The sequence below is a fragment of the Halichondria panicea genome, chromosome 12, assembly GCF_963675165.1.
Source record: "Halichondria panicea chromosome 12, odHalPani1.1, whole genome shotgun sequence".
NCBI classification, from domain to species: Eukaryota; Metazoa; Porifera; class Demospongiae; order Suberitida; family Halichondriidae; genus Halichondria; species Halichondria panicea.
Genome location: NC_087388.1, coordinates 1,458,161 through 1,479,121, shown reverse-complemented (window position 1 = coordinate 1,479,121; position 20,961 = coordinate 1,458,161). Strand labels below are relative to the sequence as shown.

The following is a 20,961-nucleotide window of genomic DNA, read 5'->3' as shown; positions in this document are numbered from 1 at the left end:
AGTAAATGCCCGAGTGGCTGAAGATATTCTCAAATGCCCAGAGGGTGGATGCCAAAAGAAATGTGAAACTTGTTTGCCCTGTGGTCATGTCTGCCGTCGACTTTGTCACCCCTATGACATAGAGTATCGTGAGTACAAGTGCTTACAAGGTTGCAGAAAACAATTGGCTTGTGGCCATGTCTGTAAACGAATGTGCTACAAGTGTTCAGTGCTATCTCAAAGAAGATCTAGTAGAGTGCTCAGTGCCTTGCGGTGCTTTGTTAGATTGTGAACATCCATGTACTGGAACCTGCTACACTTGAAAAATGGGACGTCTTCACATTGGCTGTAAGTCCAAATGCGATCGTACCTTAACATGTGGTCACCGTTGTGACTTTCCTTGCACACCAAGCTGCCCTCCATGCTCCAAGCCATGTGCCAAATTTTGCACTCACAGCCATTGCCCTAAGAAATATTTTGAACCATGTGCTCCCTGCATGGAGCCTTGTGACTGCATGGTCCTGCCCTCATTTTACTTACACCCAGCCATGTGGAATGCCTTGTAATCGACCTCCTTGCGATCAGCCATGTCCAAAACGCCTGGAGGAATGCAAACACAGGTGCATTGGACTTTGTGGAGAAGTTTGCCCAAAAGTTTGCCGTATTTGTAATAAAGAAGAGGTCACTGAGATAATTTTTGGACCCGAGGATGAAGAAGATGCCAGATTCATTCTTTTGCCTGATTGCAATCACATTGTTATGGAAATGCTTGATAAATGGATGTCAACTGACAACAGTAATCCTACAGGAGAGTCCCAGGAAATCACTCTCAAAGTATGCCCAAGGTGCAAGACTGCAGTGAGAAAATTCCTCCGATATGGCAATGATGTTAGGAGCAAACTGGCTGATGTGGAAGCTATAAAGAAGAAGCAGATGAGTACTATTGACTCCATTGACCTGCAAACTGAACTAGCGAGATAAGTACAGGACTCGAAAAGGCTAGCTCTTTGAATTGATTGTTTGTTGCCGAAGAATTGAACGAGTTATATCGAACGATTCCACTGTAGGCAAGAAAAGTGTTAATACTGTTCTCTTCCCTCACATTACTAAAGCTAAGCTTTCATTTCTGCTCCAAATTGTCACTACAAGTGAGATTTTCTCCAATCTAAAGCTAAATCTGCTTTCTGTAACACAATCCTGTTATCAACCAAAGATTGATAGCTCTAATAAAACGAGGCCTGAACTACCTTAAAGAGTTCATTATGCAATTCGCAGCATCAACTCTCTGATGCTGAAGCTGAAATGCGAAGACTCACCCTTCTAGCAAAGCTTATTGAGCTCCAAGTTAAAATGATTCCTATCAAACCCCTTGTTTCTACCGATGAATGTGATTTAATCATCTCACCTCATATGCTGTATGGTCAGAAGCAGCTAACCTTGCCAACTTTGATTCGCTGGAACATAACAGATTGTAGTTTTACTGAATTTCCTTATAATATTATATTAACTTTTTGTGTAATTATATTGAACTCTTGCTTTTACTAATAGCTCGTGTCGAGTTTTTATGATGCGCATTTATAATCTAGATCTATAATTACTGTTTTTGTGATTGTTAAAAACATTGTAGCATTATAATATTTACTCGCGTAACGTTTAAATACAACAGTTACTGCATGGAACTGGAAAAGGAAGTGCTTTGTTTACCTATCATTTGGTATTCTAAATATACTACACACTTATAGCGGGCTATGTGATGTGTGATTAGGAAACCGTTCAAATTGGTATAATTATATGGGCTAATTAAATCTAGAAATATAAGCTAAAAAGTCCATATAATTGTGCTGGCTCATGCATGGGAATATTAAAACAGGGGCAGTGAGAGGGTGCATGTCTGGTTAAGTTTACCATTCTCGATAGAACTGCTTATTAATTATGTACTGCATGCACAGGTATATATTCGTACAGTACAAACTTTTATGAATGTGACAAACAGGATACTGTATAACTATTATTATACGTAACTACTGTACTGTGTATTGAGTAATAATGTAGTTATGAATAACACAGTACATAATTAAGCCATAACATTGCATGCACATTCACCCATGCAACCATTAGCTATAGAACTGAGTGCAAAAATTCATTTCATTAATAATACAAAAATGTGCTAATTTTTTTGAAGGATGTAGGGTGTTGCATAAAAATGACAATTGAAAGTGCAGCAGTAAGTAATCTTTGCTTACGTGGCAAGGCATGAATTATGAAAGTTCAGTGACACAAAAAAGTGTTGGATTCTATATCTACAGTATATGTGTAAGTGCAATTGCAGTTAAATCTACACATAATATGCATGGTACAGATCTAAAAAATGGAAAGTGTATAACAATTCAGCATGACGAGTGCTTGTTTGGTCGGCTCTGCTTCTCTTGTCTCTATTGATGCTCACAATGTTTTCAGAAGTGAGGGAGAGGGGAGAAGCAAGACACTGCCAACGAGTCAATGATGGCAGTCAAACGATTCGAAAAAGTTTAGCGCGCGACAGATGATTGCTTTCAATAATACTTTTCTTGTGTATAGAAGCACGTCTGCAATAGAATAGCTATAATTATAATATACTATTATTATAGTGGGTATAATTATTTCGAGGGTATAATTATAATGTTCGTGATTTTTCACTATAATTAAGCATGTACCGTTATACCCATGCACAAAAAGACTGCTATTCCGTGAAAAATTTTTTTTAGAACAGTCATTCCGCGAAGTTTATACCCTCGAAATATATACCTGCTACGGTAGTGTACTTACTGTGCTCTTGTGAGATTTGACTTGTTTTGTTGGACAATCCTGTAGGTTGACTACGAGAGCCTCTACCAATATTTTCCAGGTGGGTCTTACAGACATCCACAGTTGAATTATACATTCTTCTTTCTTGGCAATATCACCAGGGAAGGATGCTTCGTTTTAAATTATTTCCAAATAAGCAGTTCAAAGCAGAGTCAATCAGGGACTCACCCATCGGAAATAACAAGGAAATAATTAAGCTCACAGCAAATTAAATGTTGGGTTTGAATGCTGCTTATTCCATTACTCCAGTAGAATATCACCTGAGCTGATCCAATCGATTGGAGTGGAGCACTTTCTGTCTTTATCGGTAACGTTATCAGTGCCTGCATGCGTATTAATTATTAGGAGTTTTATCTTTGTAGGGTATATCTACCAACACTATCCAGGTGGGCTCTTGAGACATCCACGGTCAAATTATACTATCTTCTTTCTTGGCGATATCAGGGAAAGGTAGTTATTCCAATGGATTAAAAAATTCATTCCTAAGTAATTGAAAGCAGAGTCAATCAGGGAACAACAAATCTGGGGGAAATAATTAAGCTCATGGACAAATTAAACGTTGGGTTTAAATCCAAGAATATCACCTGAGCTGATTCAATCTTTGATTAGAGTGGAGTATGTTCTGTCTTTATCGGTAACTTCTTCGTCAGTGCCTGCGCATCATTAGGAATTGTATCTTTAATATCTATAATAAAACATTGATTACACTTACAGGTGGTGTGTGCATGTGCATGCAATGTGAGTGTGTGCTTGAAACTTACTCCAAAATCCATATCTTTTGGGATGATCCAATCTTTATAATTGCATGGAGCCGTATAGAGATGCATAAATACTGTCATTTTTATCCATGACTTGCACGCTTAGTTACTTCTGCTAGTGCTTCACTAATATCTCTGAGAGCACATTTCTAGCATTTTTAAAAGTTTAATCCTCGGATCAAGAAGGTAAACAGAATTAAGGCAATAATCAGTATACAGAAATCAATTTTGTTTCCATAACAATAATAATAATTATGCAGATTGTTAGCATATTTTTCGCTGTCAGTTCTTTCCTATATCACCGTCTTTTAGACATATCGACAAATACATCCACTCCAATTCTTCATAAGCCTGCATATACCAAGTATAGTACATGTAGACCAGACATGACAGCGAGGATTGGCAGCATATAATTGGACCTTTGCGATCAAAGAAGTAGAAGAATTAGAAAATTCAAGTTATTATAGAGAGCCTGCGGCTTGTTGGCAAGCTTTGTTTTCATGAAAAGCTGTGAGAAAAATGAGATGAGGAGGAAATAGTCAAATCTGCCAACATCACATTTAGCATAAAATCCTGGGTAATCTTGTCACCTTTCACCCATAGATCAAAAAAGCAGATGTGATTTCTCTTTAGTGGCACTCTTATAGTTGGTATACTGGTTAGGCTGAAGTGAGTTGAGAAAGAGTGGACCTCTTCCACGTACAAATTCTCAATTTCGTGGCAGTACTGCAGCTTGTGGTATATCCTGGCAGTACTTTTCCATACAGTAGCAATTCTGTAATGACTAGGACTATGCTGAACTTGAGTTAATCGATGTAATTGGTGACGTCCGCTTTAGTGGACTTTGACAATATTTGATTATAGGTACATCTGATGAGAGTAACTCTCTTAGGGTGTGAGCAGAATTTCAGTCTCTTCTATGTGAGAGATAAGGAGGCTTATTATGCAAGCTTGGAATATAGTCAAAGTGTTTTTCAACAATCCCAGAAGAGAACTTGTCTCTGGGGAAAGTCCAACGGAGGATAGTGTCATTCACAGCTCCTCATTTACGACATCAGAGCAATGCTTTGTAAATCATCAATCTTGGAGCTGTTACAGAAGTTATGTACAACACTAGCTGAAGCTCTAGCTGCAGTACAAAAATGACTTGGGGAGCATTAATTGACTAATAATAATTGACAACATTAAGAAACTAGTAAAGGCTAACAAAATTATGTGCTTTTTTTGAAAGTTATAATTATGCAGTGCATTGCAGGGCAGTCTACATTGAAAGTGAAAACTTACAAACAAGGTGATGATAAAACAGCTATATAAATATCTACATGCATGCAGTTAAATGTGTGCTGTGATGCATGATACCAACTTTTCTCAGATATGAAACACTGAGAGTGTTCGGAGTCTCTCTCTCAACTGACCATAAGTTGCAGTCTCCCTGGCTGCCCACTTCTGCAGTATGACGAGTGCTTGTCTGGTCGGCTCTGCTCCTCTTGTCTCTCTCTTGATGCTCACAATGTCTTCAGAAGTGAGGGAGAGGGGAAAAGCAAGACACTGCCATCGAGAGCCAATGATGGCAGCAAACGATTGGAGAAAATCCTCGTCAGGACGGACGGATGAATTGCTTTCAAGGATTTTCTTTTGTAGAGGTACATCTATATTATAATGCACGCATAAATAATTCATAGAGCTATAATGATTGTGAAGTACTTACTATGCTCTTGTGAGATTTGACTTGAATTCTGTGACCATCCATATGCAGATTGACTGAGAGCGTCTACCAACACTATCCAGGTGGGTTCTTGAGACATCCACAGTCGAATTACTTCTTTTTTCTTAGCAATGTCACCTGGGAACGATGAGTCATTATTCTCAATTTCATCTAATTTGTTCCAGGGGATCGGAAGACTCATTCCTAGCAGTTTCCATTGAGCATCCTTTACTTCTAGCAAAGCAGAATGAACCAAGAAGGTATTCATTGGAAAAAACAAATCTGTAGTACAATAACAAACAAATTAATTAATTACGCGTGTATATGTGTGTGTGAAACTTACTCCAGTAAGATATGGCCCATCTTGTTGGGCTGATCCATTCTTTGATAGGAGTGGAGAAGCATTGCCTGTTTTTATCGGCAACTTCCTCAGTGCCTTCTGCTAGTGCTTCTTCGATATCACTAAGAACGTATTTAGATGAACTCAAAGCATTCGTAAAAGGTTCATCCTTGAGGTTACTCGGATCAAGAAGGTAAACAGTAGGCACTATACCAGCACAGAATTCAACTTTTGTTTCCACTATCTTTTGAATAACTTGATGCAGAGTTTCAAAACACTTGGCTTGATTTCGGACGTCACTCTTTGCTAGTACAACCAGTTCTTTACTATCAGCTTCTTTAGGCATATCGACAAACACTTCCACTCCATTCTTCATAAGCCAATGCAAACCAGTCGACCACACACGACAGCTAGGATTGGCAGCATGCACCTCAGCAATCAAAGCTGTAGTGGAGAGTCTGTGTCTTGTTGGCAGGCTTTGTTTTAGTGCAAAGTTGTGAGAGAGGTGAACGATAAGCACATGAAGAAATCGTGTTGGAAAGAAGTCGAATCTGTCACCATCACATTTAGCATACCATCCCAAAGTAATGTTATCACCTTCGGATTTAGGCCATTGAATGTCCTCAAGCTTGAGATCACATAGAGCAGGGAAAAATAAATGAGATTTCTCTTTAGTGGCACTATCTGTTGGTACAGGTTCTGAAGTGAGTTGAGAAAGAGTGTGGTCCTTTTCCACGTACAAATTTTCAATTTCGTGACAGTACTGCAACTGCAGTAGACTTTCTTTTGTGATGTACTCTGGCAGTACTCTCTCCAGTAGTGATTCTGGAATAATACCTACGCTAAACTTGAGTTGATCAATGTGCTCTGTGAGGTCAGACTCTGAAAATAGTTTTTTGTGTACATTTGATGTGAATGTTGATATCTTGAGAATTATTATATGGTTCTCAATGGAGTCCCCTTCTCTCTCTATCAACATTAGCAGACCCAAATCATGTAACTCTCTTATGAGAGTGTACAGTGATGAAGAATTTACTGGCAGTGGAATTCCAGTCTCTTCTATGTGAGAGATAAGGAGGCTTACTTTGCAAGCTGGAACATGTTCAAAGTCTTTCTTCAACAATCCCAAGAGTGTGCTTGTCTCTGGGGAAAGGGATACTAAATTGGAAAATTTCTTAGTGAGTTCCTTTATGTAATTTACTACAGCCCCTCGTTTACGAGAATCAAGAGAAACACTTTGTTCAATTTGAAAATTATCAATCTTGGAGCTGCTACAGAACTTTTGGGATACGCTGTCAAGAACACGTAACACTTGTTTAACTGACGTTTTGTTGATTACATCAGCATGGCTTCCCACTGGTAGGATAATCATGTTTGAGAATTGCTTAATATTGTATGATAGAAATGAAAGCCAGTAGCTGTATTTAGTGACAGCAGCTTCTTCGCCTTTACTCAAATCACAAACTATCAAATATATATTACTTCCTTTTGATGTGTTGATTGACTCCATAATTGCAGCATGTGAGGAGTAGTACTCGGAATCACCAGCAAAATCATAGAGTATCATTCTTCCATAATAACTACTGTCATAAGTACTTGGAATAATGCCTGGAGTGTGAGGGGAAACAGTTGATGTGCTGAAGTAGCTGAAGAAACCTTCCTTTTTAATAGTCTCAACAAGCGTGGATTTCCCTGCACCTGGATGCCCTACAACAAATATTCTGGTGAGGTTCTTTTCACCAGTAAACTCTTGTTTAGCAAGTTCGTCTAGTTGCTCATAGGTTAACTGGAGTTTGGAAGTATGATTTTCATAAATTGTAACAATTTCTTGTTTTCTCTGAAGTTTAGCTAAATCAAGGGCTGTCTTCCCATCTGTATTTCGCACAAAAAGTGGAGCATTATACTTCTGCAATAGTAAACGTGCACAATGAGTTTGCCCATATAGAGTTGCTGTGTGAAGAGGGGTGTTACCTTTATTATTAACTTGAAACACTGTCCAGTACTGGTACTTGCAAAGGATTGTTCTTAGCATTTCTTCAGTATGCGGTGTAGGACACAAAAGATGTAGAGGTGTGTTCCCATCATTGTCTCTAATTGTGGGATCCACCTTATATTGAGCTACCAGTTTATTCAATAGTTCTACGTGACCATTTTGGAAAGCATAGTGAAGCAGAGTTTGACCATTGTAGCCTCTGTTATGTGGGCTGCATTTAAACTCTTTAATAAAGGCATAAATCACAATCTCATGACCACCTTCAGCTGCTAAACACAATGGGGTAGAGTAAACATTATTAGTGATATTAATATCAATTTTGTGTTGAGTAATCAAAAGTCTTACTGTTTCAACATGTCCTTTAATGGCTGCAACATGTAGAGGTGTGTTACCATCATTATCTTTATCTGCGGGATTGAGGCCATATTCAAGCACTAATTTGTCTATCAGTTCTATATGACCACCATCGCATGCATGGTGAAGGAGAGTATAACCATTGTAACCTCGGACATGACAACTGCTGTTGAATTCTTTGATTAGCATATCCAAAACATGCACACGACCATTCAGCGCAGCTCGCATCAATGGAGTACTGTTCTGATTATTAGTGCAATCAACATCAGCACTGTGCTTGCTAATCAGGTGTCTCACTGTTTCAACACGTCCTTTAAAGGAGGCTGCAATATGTAGAGGTGTGTTACCATCATTATTTTTATCTGCGGGATTGAGGCCATATTCAAGCACTAATTTGTCTATCAGTTCTATATGACCACCATCGCATGCATGATGAAGGAGAGTATAACCATCGTCATCTCGGACATGACAACTGCTGTTGAATTCTTTGATTAGCATATCCAAAACATGCACACAACCATTCAGCGCAGCTCGCATCAATGGAGTATTGTTCTGATTATTAGTGCAATCAATATCAGCACTGTGCTTGCTAATCAGGTGTCTCACTGTTTCAACACGTCCTTTAAAGGAGGCTGCAATATGTAGAGGTGTGTTACCATCATTATCTTTATCTGCGGGATTGAGGCCATATTCAAGCACTAATTTGTCTATCAGTTCTATATGACCACCATCGCATGCATGATGAAGGAGAGTATAACCATCGTCATCTCGGACATGACAACTGCTGTTGAATTCTTTGATTAGCATATCCAAAACATGCACACAACCATTCAGCGCAGCTCGCATCAATGGAGTATTGTTCTGATTATTAGTGCAATCAATATCAGCACGGTGCTTGCTAATCAGGTGTCTCACTGTTTCAACATGTCCTTTAATGGCTGCAACATGTAGAGGTGTGTTACCATCATTATCTTTATCTGCGGGATTGAGGCCATATTCAAGCACTAATTTGTCTATCAGTTCTATATGACCACCATCGCATGCATGGTGAAGGAGAGTATAACCATTGTAACCTCGGACATGACAACTGCGGTTGAATTCTTTGATTAGCATATCCAAAACATGCACACGACCATTCAGTGCAGCTCGCATCAATGGAGTATTGTTCTGATTATTAGTGCAATCAACATCAGCACTGTGCTTGCTAATCAGGTGTCTCACTGTTTCAACACGTCCTTTAATGGAGGCTGCAATATGTAGAGGTGTGTTACCATCATTATCTTTATCTGCGGGATTGAGGCCATATTCAAGCACTAATTTCTCTATCAGTTCTATATGACCACCATTGCATGCATAGTGAAGGAGAGTATAACCATTGTAACCTCGGACAAGACAACTGCTGTTAAATTCTTTGATTAGCATATCCAAAACATGCACACAACCATTCAGCGCAGCTCCCATCAATGGAGTACTGTTCTGATTATTAGTGCAATCAACATCAGCACTGTGCTTGCTAATCAGGTGTCTCACTGTTTTAACATGTCCTTTAAAGGAGGCTGCAATATGTAGAGGTGTGTTACCATCATTATCTTTATCTGCGGGATTGAGGCCATATTCAAGCACTAATTTCTCTATCAGTTCTATATGACCACCATTGCATGCATAGTGAAGGAGAGTATAACCATTGTAACCTCGGACAAGACAACTGCTGTTAAATTCTTTGATTAGCATATCCAAAACATGCACACAACCATTCAGCACAGCTCGCATCAATGGAGTATTGTTCTGATTATTAGTGCAATCAACATCAGCACTGTGCTTGCTAATCAGGTGTCTCACTGTTTCAACACGTCCTTTAAAGGAGGCTGCAATATGTAGAGGTGTGTTACCATCATTATCTTTATCTGCGGGATTGAGGCCATATTCAAGCACTAATTTGTCTATCAGTTCTATATGACCACCATTGCATGCATCGTGAAGGAGAGTATAACCATTGTAACCTCGGACATGACAACTGCTGTTGAATTCTTTGATTAGCATATCCAAAACATGCACACAACCATTCAGCGCAGCTCGCATCAATGGAGTATTGTTCTGATTATTAGTGCAATCAATATCAGCACTGTGCTTGCTAATCAGGTGTCTCACTGTTTCAACATGTCCTTTAATGGCTGCAACATGTAGAGGTGTGTTACCATCATTATCTTTATCTGCGGGATTGAGGCCATATTCAAGCACTAATTTGTCTATCAGTTCTATATGACCACCATTGCATGCATAGTGAAGGAGAGTACAACCATTGTAACCTCGAACATGACAACTGCTGTTGAATTCTTTAATCAGCATAGCCAAAACATGCACACAACCATTCAGCGCAGCTCGCATCAATGGAGTACTGTTCTGATTATTAGTGCAATCAACATCAGCACTGTGCTTGCTAATCAGGTGTCTCACTGTTTCAACACGTCCTTTAAAGGAGGCTGCAATATGTAGAGGTGTGTTACCATCATTATCTTTATCTGCGGGATTGAGGCCATATTCAAGCACTAATTTGTCTATCAGTTCAATATGACCACCATTGCATGCATAGTGAAGGAGAGTATAACCATCGTCATCTCGGACATGACAACTGCTGTTGAATTCTTTGATTAGCATATCCAAAACATGCACACGACCATTCAGCGCAGCTAGCATCAATGGAGTACTGTTCTGATTATTAGTGCAATCAACATCAGCACTGTGCTTGCTAATCAGGTGTCTCACTGTTTCAACACGTCCTTTAATGGAGGCTGCAATATGTAGAGGTGTGTTACCATCATTATCTTTATCTGCGGGATTGAGGCCATATTCAAGCACTAATTTGTCTATCAGTTCTATATGACCACCATTGCATGCATCGTGAAGGAGAGTATAACCATTGTAACCTCGGACATGACAACTGCTGTTAAATTCTTTGATTAGCATATCCAAAACATGCACACGACCATTCAGCGCAGCTCGCATCAATGGAGTACTGTTCTGATTATTAGTGCAATCAACATCAGCACTGTGCTTGCTAATCAGGTGTCTCACTGTTTCAACACGTCCTTTAATGGAGGCTGCAATATGTAGAGGTGTGTTACCATCATTATCTTTATCTGCGGGATTGAGGCCATATTCAAGCACTAATTTGTCTATCAGTTCTATATGACCACCAATGCATGCATAGTGAAGGAGAGTATAACCATTGTAACCTCGGACATGACAACTGCTGTTGAATTCTTTGATTAGCATATCCAAAACATGCACACGACCATTCAGCATAGCTCGCATCAATGGAGTACTGTTCTGATTATTAGTGCAATCAACATCAGCACTGTGCTTGCTAATCAGGTGTCTCACTTTTTCAACACGTCCTTTAATGGAGGCTGCAATATGTAGAGGTGTGTTACCATCATTATCTTTATCTGCGGGATTGAGGCCATATTCAAGCACTAATTTGTCTATCAGTTCTATATGACCACCAAGGCATGCATAGTGAAGGAGAGTATAACCATGGTCATCTCGGACATGACAACTGCTGTTGAATTCTTTGACTAACATATCTAAAACATGCACATGACCATTTAGTGCAGCCAGCATTGATGGAGTAGCGTTCTGGTTATTAGTGCAATCAATATCAGCACTGTGCTTAATGATCAGGTGTGTCACTACTTCAACATGTCCTTTCGAAACTGCAATATGTAGAGGTGTGTTTCCATCATTATCTCTATCTGTGGGATTGAGGCCGTATTCCACCACCAGTTTGTCTATCAGTTCTATGTGACCACAATAGCATTCATAGGGAGTCCCCTTTAAAGTTGCGTAATGCAAAACTGTGTGCCCTTTTGTATCCTTAACAGAAAGGTCCATAAGATGTTCTGAAATAAGATTCTCCATGAGCTGGATGTGTCCTCCAAAACAGGCACAGTGGAGAACAGACAAGCCATGGAATCCCCTAATATTCAGGTCTACTTTATTCTGTGTAACTAGTCGATTAATCAAGTCTTTGAGACCGAGTGATGCAGCTACAAACAATGCAATAAAGCCATCATCTTTATAATCCTTGAATTGAATATAATCAACAAAGAATTTACTTATCAGACGCATAGTTTTCTCCACTGCTTCAGAATCATTGTAATACTCGAAGAGGACATCCTCAAAGAGTTTAACATGATGAGAATCCATCTGACTACGGCTAAAGGAACAGAGCACGCGGTCTCCGTTCAAGAAGTGTCTATCACACATTGATAATAGAAGCAACATTATAATTATTTGTACATGTTTGTTCTTAGCAGCAAAAAGCAATGGTGTATTTCCATCATTATCAATAGCTCCTATGTCAGCACCAAAGTCATTGGCTAGTGTCCAAACCGTATCGAGATGACCATTAGCACATGCAAGATGAAGAGATGTTTGGTTGTGTGAGTTTCTGACGTTGACTTCATATTGCTTTGTTTTCAACAGCTCTCTGACCTCATCTAAGTCCCCACGGCTTGCAGCAGTGTGCAGGGGAGTATCACATGACTGGCTGTCATCAGTCATTTCCGCAACTATACGGCACTGATTAATAAAATTAATGAAAGAGTTATACTAGAGTAGCTTTTACAAAATTATATACGATTGAATTGTGTTAGTGAATTGTCGCAAATGGCGTATCAACTATACTAAGTTGCTCTGTCTGAACATGATCTTGCAAAATCGGACAACAAAATCAGGATTGATCATCACAGACACAGCTTTCTGTTTCTCCTGAGGAGGATTTGCTGTTACTAAGGAAACTAGAATGTGTATATGAAACGCCGTTTGCAACAATTTAGAGAACGTAACTTGTGTGCATCATATATGAAATCAATTTTTGACAACAATTTTCAGATTTTTGAATATTACGTTACGTGAGTGATCTGTCGAAATCAATTGTCTACGAATCGATTTTGGACAATTGATTACAAATATCTATTTGAACTATACAGTGGCGGATCCAGAAGAGGGTCCATGCGGTCCCTTGACCCCCCCTTTTGAAGTTAACTTTAGAAGGCTTAATGACACCAGCTAGCTATTCATCAGTTTTTGTAGCTATTTTAATTTGATTCAATGATTGTACCTGTTGTTTTGATGTATCAACTGCCAAAAGAGTGTTCAGGTTAGCCTAGGCTAGCTAGTTGACTGTTCGTGGCAGCTAGCTAGCTCTAGCTCTACGCAAGTCTATTATGGGACTTCCCCTGGCTGAGTATGGGATTTTCCCTAGTCACGTGTGACCGGAAGTGGGCGTAACCCCAAAAAGTCGCGCTGCGCGCTCGTTAGTTTGGAACCCTCCTTTCATTTTTCCTGGATCCGCCACTGCTATATATCCCTCTAAAGTTAGATTAGTAAACAAACTTCAAACAGCTTCAGCCTTGATTGCATAAAGTGATTCATGGGGACGATTGCATGGATGGATGCATGGATAAAACCAGAAATGTCTGGGATAACCAAAGCAGGTCTGTGACAAGCTTCACGACTAACTCAGGACTCAGGATCACTTATAGCTACTGGCCCACATTATATTTTATTATCAGAAATCTAATAATTTTTACGGAAGCCCGTATATACACCCGGCATAATTATAGTAGTTACTAGTGGACTCTGTTATTAACAGCAGTTGAGTAATGTACGGTGCATGTTTTGATAACCTTCCAAGTATTTAAATTACTATTCTGTAGGGCTACCGAAATTCAGCCGTTGTAGTTACGCATCTTTGAATGCACATGCGCAGAAAAAGGGTGTATCCGTGAAGGATCCAGTGGGAGCTTTGGAGGCTTGAGCATGCACCCTCCTGGCCTTGATGACAAGTCTGAAGGATAGAATGTAGAGCTAGCATACATGCACTACCGTATAGCGGGTAATTTTCGGGGGACAAAATATTCGTGGTTCAGCAATATTGAGACATTTCGTGGATAATACTTTCGTGGTTGCTGCTTGGATTGTAGGTAAGGTAGGCAAGGTCGCTTCATTCGTGGGTAAAATATTCGTGGTCAGACCTCCAACCACGAAAACCACGAATATTTTGCCCCACGAAAATTACCATATTACATTATCATGGCCACACCCAGTTTATAACCATAGATTGAAGAGTTAGAGAGATTGGAAATGGAGTGGTGCACGCCATGCTTTTACATTGAATCTGCAGTGGAGCCTCGAAAACTTTCCGCGCTACGCCCTATGAACGAGGCTATTAAGCAAAATTGTTTTCGGGTAATTCCCTCAAAACAAGAAAATTGTGTTTCTTCAAGACATCATCTCTTTCAGCATTTTATAACACACTTAGTCCACGAGCTACGTGTAGTACTTGCTAATGACTGACCACACCCAGTAAAAAGAGACATATATAGTGTGTTTTGGGAGTGCACTAAACAATGGTTAATGGCAGCAGAAGGCTGAGGTTCTTGGGTGTGGTTGCATCAGGTAATTGACTGCGCATGCACAGTAGGGTTGCCATCCACGTGCAGTATCAGTTACCTTGATAAAGAAGTGATCTCCAGTAGCCGTTTCTTTCCCTCCGCCCTCCCCCTTTCGCCTGCTTGGGGTTGGCCTCCCTAGTTTCACACCACGAGCTCGGGCTGGGGGACAGCCAGCTCGGTTAAGGGGTTTCATTAACTTATAGGGACCCGCTCGGGGGGGTGGGCGCTGTCCTCAGCCAGGGCACTCCTTCTGTTCGGGTGGTGGCTTTAACAGCCTTATTGTTCCGGGCCCAAATTGTTGGTTTACATGGTTTTATAATTATTGGGTGGTTCTCCTCAGCCCTTTAGTTTGACATTAATCTATTTCCAAGGCTGTTTTGGAGCTAGTGGAACTGTAACGTGTAAGCGTGACGTGCTGGTTATGACGACTACAATAGGTATATACCTTGAAATATAAGTGAGTTGCACGGACTGAGCACAGTTACTTGCAGTATATTGGTACAGGGTTTTGCAGAATCTTTGCAATATCCACAAAAAAGCGTTCTGCGTTGAGCGTTCCTTATATGGTTATCTGTGGTCAACCATAAGTTGTAGATCTAAGTGCATGGCACTACTACTACTGTATTCTACAACAGTTGATGGATCAACTTGAAGATTCTCAGCAACACTTTGATAAGATAGTCCAAGCAGCTCTGTCTGATGGGTGCATGGAAAAGCTGGACACGGACACGGACACGGACTTTTTTACACGTAGACTACTTTTGTGCGCATGCGCGTTCAAGCCACATGGTGATAATAATTATAGTAGACAAGACATAATTTATAGTTATAATTATCTTCTTGAATCCGGGCTCAAAATGAGTAAATAGTCCCATAGTCATCGTTTCTGACTCTGACAACAACATTGGTGAAGTGAAAAAACGATCAGTATCAAGGACACCCTGCCCACCCTCTCTCTACAACTCTCCCTTTGGTAGCTCTGAGCATAAATTGTCTGCTCCATCTGCTTCACCACAACGGAATGTGTACTCTGTTGGAATAAGTGCTCTGTATGCCACTTTTGGTCACAATTCAGTTGGACTTTATTCTCCAATTTCTGTTAACAGTGTGCCGGCAAGGTCCTCTTTCTGGGCCACCCCCACTATACCATCCATCCTCAGCACTCAGTGGGTCAACCATTTTGGATTCTTTTTTCGAACTCTAGGATCTCCAGGTGTCAAGGCTGCCGTGGAAAAATTGATCACACTCTTGATGATCTTGTTATTCAGCACAAAGAACATGTTCTCTTTCAGAACCCTCATACTGGGCGATGGGAGATGTCACATGACTTAAGAAACACCTACTACCATGCTAAATGTTCTTGCGTTACTTTGAAGCACCCATATTTCTCCCCAGCTGAATTAATAATGGACAAAGAATTGCTTCAGCCTTGTCATTTGGATTTGCTTTGTACTGAGTTTGGTCTGAATTTGTAACTTCGAGTTTGTATGTCGTTTGTGTAACTGTTTTTGTACTGAACTTGAGTTTTTTGTGTGTAACTATTTTTATACTGACATAAGTTTAAGTTATTGGTCTCATCAATAAAACAATTATTGTTGGCATTGGGCGTCAATGAAATAATAATAATTATGTAAATTGTTTTTGGACTATAGATCTCTGCGACCATGTCCGTGTCCATGTCCGGTGTCCGTGTCCGTGTCCTGCTTTTCCATGCACCCCTGTCGGGTTGATGCACTATTCTCTCCATCTTATATCCCAAATAATGCCTTGATATTTTTTCACAAGAAAAAAGCCATTTTGTTTTTGACTGTCGCTTCCCAATCAGACTTGGCATTTCACCACAATGTGTACATGACACCACAATGTGTAAACATTAGATATCCATATAAGGAACGCTCTACACCCTCTATTTCAAAGATTCTGCAAAACCCTGTATTGTTGTGAGCCTCAATTAAATCGCAGCGTAGCGCGGATGTTACTCGAGGGTACCAGCCGTTTCCAATCCCTCTAGCTCTTCAATTTATGGTTTAACTGAGCATGAACAATTATTATTGATGAGTCATGCAGGAAAAACATCGTGATTTGTTGCAAAGTAGCTAGCTATAGGCTTGAAAAGCAGATGATTTTTTTTTAGTATAATAATTAGCTTTCCCTATCACGATTCCTGAGTCCGCCCCTGTATCTGTAATAGGTTAAAGTTCGCAATGGCTATAGCAGTACAGCATTACAGCTCTTTTCAGACTCTTGTAGCTAACAAAGAGATATAGCGCTTTAGTGCAAGGCTAACTCGAATAGAAACTTTGTGCGAACAGATGATGCTACGTAAGATTTTGAAGAGATCGCAACAGCATGCATTCAAAATTAGCCATAACTGGAGAACAAAGCTTTAGTTTGCAAATCCACAAATCAGAATCCAAGAGAACGTGGCTGGAACTCTATAGAAGCTGTTAGTGTTCGTCGCATTGCAGCCATTGAGCAGTTACAGCTGGAATACACACACACACACACACACACACACACACACACACATGCAGTCAGCTTTACCGTATCCCTCGTGCGGTTTCGTATCGAGGCATAATTAACTTTACAGCTAGCTCTTGATTGTGGTCGGAGCTCCTTATAACCTATAGTTTTATGGCAGCAATACCATAAAGAATAGCAGCAGCTTAATAATGTGTTATTCTAGCTGCTTATAATTATTGTGATTACAGAGCTCTGAGATTAGCTTGTACTCAGCCAATTATGGCTCATCCAAGTTTTCGCTAGTTAACATACCTATAACTATGCCTATCGATATCATTTTGTTTGTGCATTGTATTTCTAATTCTTATCCCTCAATAATTCTTGATTCCTGACGACTTACTCTATAATTATGGGCTGCAAATGAATTTCATTGAAATGAATATCATTATACAGGTTGTGTACATGTATATGATGTCATACACAGGTATCAACTTGATAAACAAACACATGACAATGTATGCAGCCTACGTGTATACTAGCTAAACACATACTATTTTGTGCAACGAGATGTCTGTAACCCAAAGCTAATATACTAGAGCACTGAAGTGATAACCTTCGACTGTTTTACGTCTCATAACCAAGCATGTAATGTTACGGTATACGTACATGAACATGAGCGGCAAACTACCTACTCTATATTTGAACTGTATGACAAGGCCTTGAAAACAGACGTATAGTGGTGCATGGTCAGACATATACTATAGCTATAGGACTATAGGATACCATCAGAGTCAGCAGCTAAAATGTTATACAAATAAAGCACCTGACATGCACTCTGGGAGTCCTGGACCGTACGTTATTTGGATCACAGCAGAGCAGGCCTGGAGTGTTAAAAGTAAGACACTAGGCTGACATACAGCGGGGACCGGAGTATAGGCTCACATGCAGTATAGCCAGCAAAGAAGACTGCATGGAGTCTCTTCCCATGAAAACAAATAATTTGTATCCACGTGGCTGTAATCAGTGCCTCGAATTAAAGCCGGGCATATATAGAGAGTTCTATAAAATAATTATGGCCAATGTGCAAGTTCAATCTTCTTAGCTTTTGCTCGCTTTTATTCGACAACGAAGCTTTAACTAACATCAAAATCTGTCATTAATAAAACTAATAACTTGTTGTGTGAAGGCTATCCATGCTGTAAACGCTGTGCTATGGCATCCAGGTGAGCAGGCTCAGAAATCACAAACAGACAGACAGACAAACCAACCGACTACTAAACCCGCCCACGTGCCTCGGTATATAACTAAGCACAAAAATATATTATTAATAATCACACTTATTCTTATGAAAGAGGGATAGACAACGCCTCACGTGATGCTAGGTAAATGCAGTGTGTGATGTCACACCCTCTGGTTTGAGGCTAGTTACGCTCAAGAACGTACATACTGCATGCTTCCCTTCCGATATCTGCTTTTATAGTTTTCTTGTAGATGACTGGAGCGTACAAGAGCAATCCTGCATCATGCCCACGCAACACTACTAGGAAAAACGTTTGTCAAGAGTCTACAAAAGTTTCCATATACCTGCTCTTACTGTATATGGTATAAAGTGCTCCAAGACACAGGTTATAATTATAAGGTAGAAAGTGGAACGCAAGTATTTTTCTCTGTCTTAATCATGTTATTGAAAAGAAGGACCTAAAAACAGACCAGTGAGTAATACACTGACACCCCCTTTAGAGATCACTTGCTCTGCATATTATATATAAGTAGCTCTAAAATAGACCATAATCCATATTTTAGTGCACACGCCCCTTTTTGCATTAAACGCAACTATATAGCCTTTATCCAACGGAAGCTTTTTGCTATCCCTCTCATCGTTATCTATGTTCTTATATTTTAGTTTTACATGTACTCATTTGCCTATAGCACTATCAAAATGTGTACAATAATTGAAACACACACAACTGTACTGTCAATCCTATGTACAACCTACTGGTTGTACTATAATTGCCACACTTTAATATTCTCTTAGACTAAAATTAATTAATTATAGAAGCATTAGTAAGAAATTTTGCCAGGGATATACATGTTTTACACTCAAACAGAGAAGCTTGTGTCTGGCCAAAGGTGAGCCTTTTAATACTTAAAATGAGAGCTATTATAATGATCATAAAACAATTAATTAAGCTGCAATAAGGGTTTACCTTGCACCACTTTTTCTCTAGTCCTTACGATTGGTCAAACTTCAGTCTAGTGTAATTTGTAATCTTGCAGTTTGTTTGCTTGCTTGTTTGCTGCTTGTTCAAAAGCTACATACAAACACACACAGCTATGCCCACGAGGCTCAGAAAAATCAAACCCAGATTTAATCCGGATTCAACCCGAATTAGGTGTCGTGTAAAGGGGGCTTATGTTCATTAAAAAAGGACTTTGATATGGGACTCCATACGTTTCCTACTTGACAGTTTGTATAACTATTTCAACAGATTATTTAGGTTAGAATGGTATATGTGCGTGGGAGTATAGGACACTCGGTATAGGTATGATAGCTAGATAAACATGCAGGTAAATGATAGGTCTACCCAATACACACGAGCATAAAATAATGCGTTTGCACAATCAATGCTCCAAAAATATTATGCTTATGTCATTAACTAATTTTCTCGATTAAATTAACGACGCAATTTCATTATAATTATAGACCTTGGAATAAGAGCCAAATGAAACACGCTCATAATTTTTGCAGTGTGTATATATGGGGGGGGCCCTAAATCTTAAGGGTAAATGAACTAGAACCCAGTCCCGGCTGGGGTGACTGAATCCTCCGACACCGGTGCATGATATGTGAATGACCTATATACAATCATGTAAATCTAAACATTTTTCACTGATCAGAAAGCTAAGTTGAGCTAAAGGTTATGTTAGGTTGATCTACTGTGCGTAAGAGTGCATATAGAACAAAGAGGATAGCAAGATAGTATTTTAATTTCTGTAAGTTTTTACTTTAGAAAACCGTTTTTTGTCTAGTCTTGCATGTATAAGGTCAACTGGTACAGTCTGCTTGATAATTCAAAGCTTCTTCAAATCTTGTTTTTCTCACTTGTTGGTAATTTTTGTTGCAGTCTTTATTAAATAATTATAGACTCCAAAATTTGGCTTAGCCAACAGTGACGTTTTATTCATTAATAAGGCATGACAGGAAATAGCTTTAAACATATATTAAAATAGTACTAGTACAAGCCGGTTAAAATGGCCTGTCATGGTATATTAGATTTCAGTAATCAAATAAACCAACTCGGCTTCGCGTGGTTTATCAAATTACTCTCGCGTGTAAATCCAATATACCGCTTGACACCATACATGTAAAACATTTACCATATAGTGCTAAAATTATATGCAAGTATAAAAGAATGCGTTTGGCCAATAAATAGAGTAGAGAGGGATTGGAAATGCAAGTGATTCACGTGATGTTTTGCAATGAAGTGTACGTTTAGCCCTCGTGTTAAAAATAAGACCGAGAAAATACACGGATGGTACTTCGAGGGTATACTTCTGTTTCCAATCCCTCTCTACTCTATCTATGATGGGAGTGACTCTTCCGACACCATGCAATATAAGGTATGCAGATACATGTTTCACTGCTAAGTTGAGCTATTAAAAGGCTTCCCTGTATTCACAAGTATCTGCATAAATGACACACATAATTATGCTGTGATAAGTCTTAGAGTGGATCTACCTAAGACTGGTATACAAACTAGTATAAATTATAGCTAGTTTTTACCTTAGAAACCACTTTGTCTTGTCCTGTGATGGGAAAACTGATACAGTTCAATTTCAAGGCTTCTCCAAGTTAGACACTATAAACTACCACAAGTAGATCTAGTCAAACAGGAAGTTTCAGATTATAAAAACAGGAAATCGAATGGTGACTAACCCATACCAAGAGTGTACTCTTGCATGCCCACACATTACTCGAATGTTTAGGTTCTGTTAAATCACACACATCATTGGCTTTGTCAATCGCACATCTGGTCATTTGATTCACTGTATTCATCTAAAACGGC

At 39.4% G+C, this 20,961-nt stretch overlaps 2 protein-coding genes across 2 annotated transcripts; both read right to left on the bottom strand.

The window, feature by feature from the left end:
• Positions 1-4,097: 4,097 nt before the first annotated feature.
• Positions 4,098-8,257, bottom strand: LOC135344775 (death-associated protein kinase 1-like). Its single transcript, XM_064542066.1, has 3 exons — positions 5,630-8,257; positions 5,290-5,568; positions 4,098-5,230 (listed from the first exon to the last, which is right to left on the bottom strand). The coding sequence occupies exons 1-3, from the start codon at positions 8,199-8,201 to the stop codon at positions 4,950-4,952; spliced, it is 3,132 nt and encodes a 1,043-aa protein (XP_064398136.1). The 5' UTR covers positions 8,202-8,257; the 3' UTR covers positions 4,098-4,949.
• A 325-nt stretch (positions 8,258-8,582) lies between these two features.
• LOC135345461 (serine/threonine-protein phosphatase 6 regulatory ankyrin repeat subunit B-like) lies at positions 8,583-20,672 on the bottom strand (the record flags this gene model as incomplete). The annotated part of the gene is made up of 4 exons (XM_064542884.1): positions 19,102-20,672; positions 11,214-12,554; positions 10,704-10,757; positions 8,583-10,421 (listed from the first exon to the last, which is right to left on the bottom strand). Coding segments are annotated over exons 2-4 (3,216 nt in total), but the record flags the coding sequence as incomplete, so codon positions are not given.
• Positions 20,673-20,961: the final 289 nt, after the last annotated feature.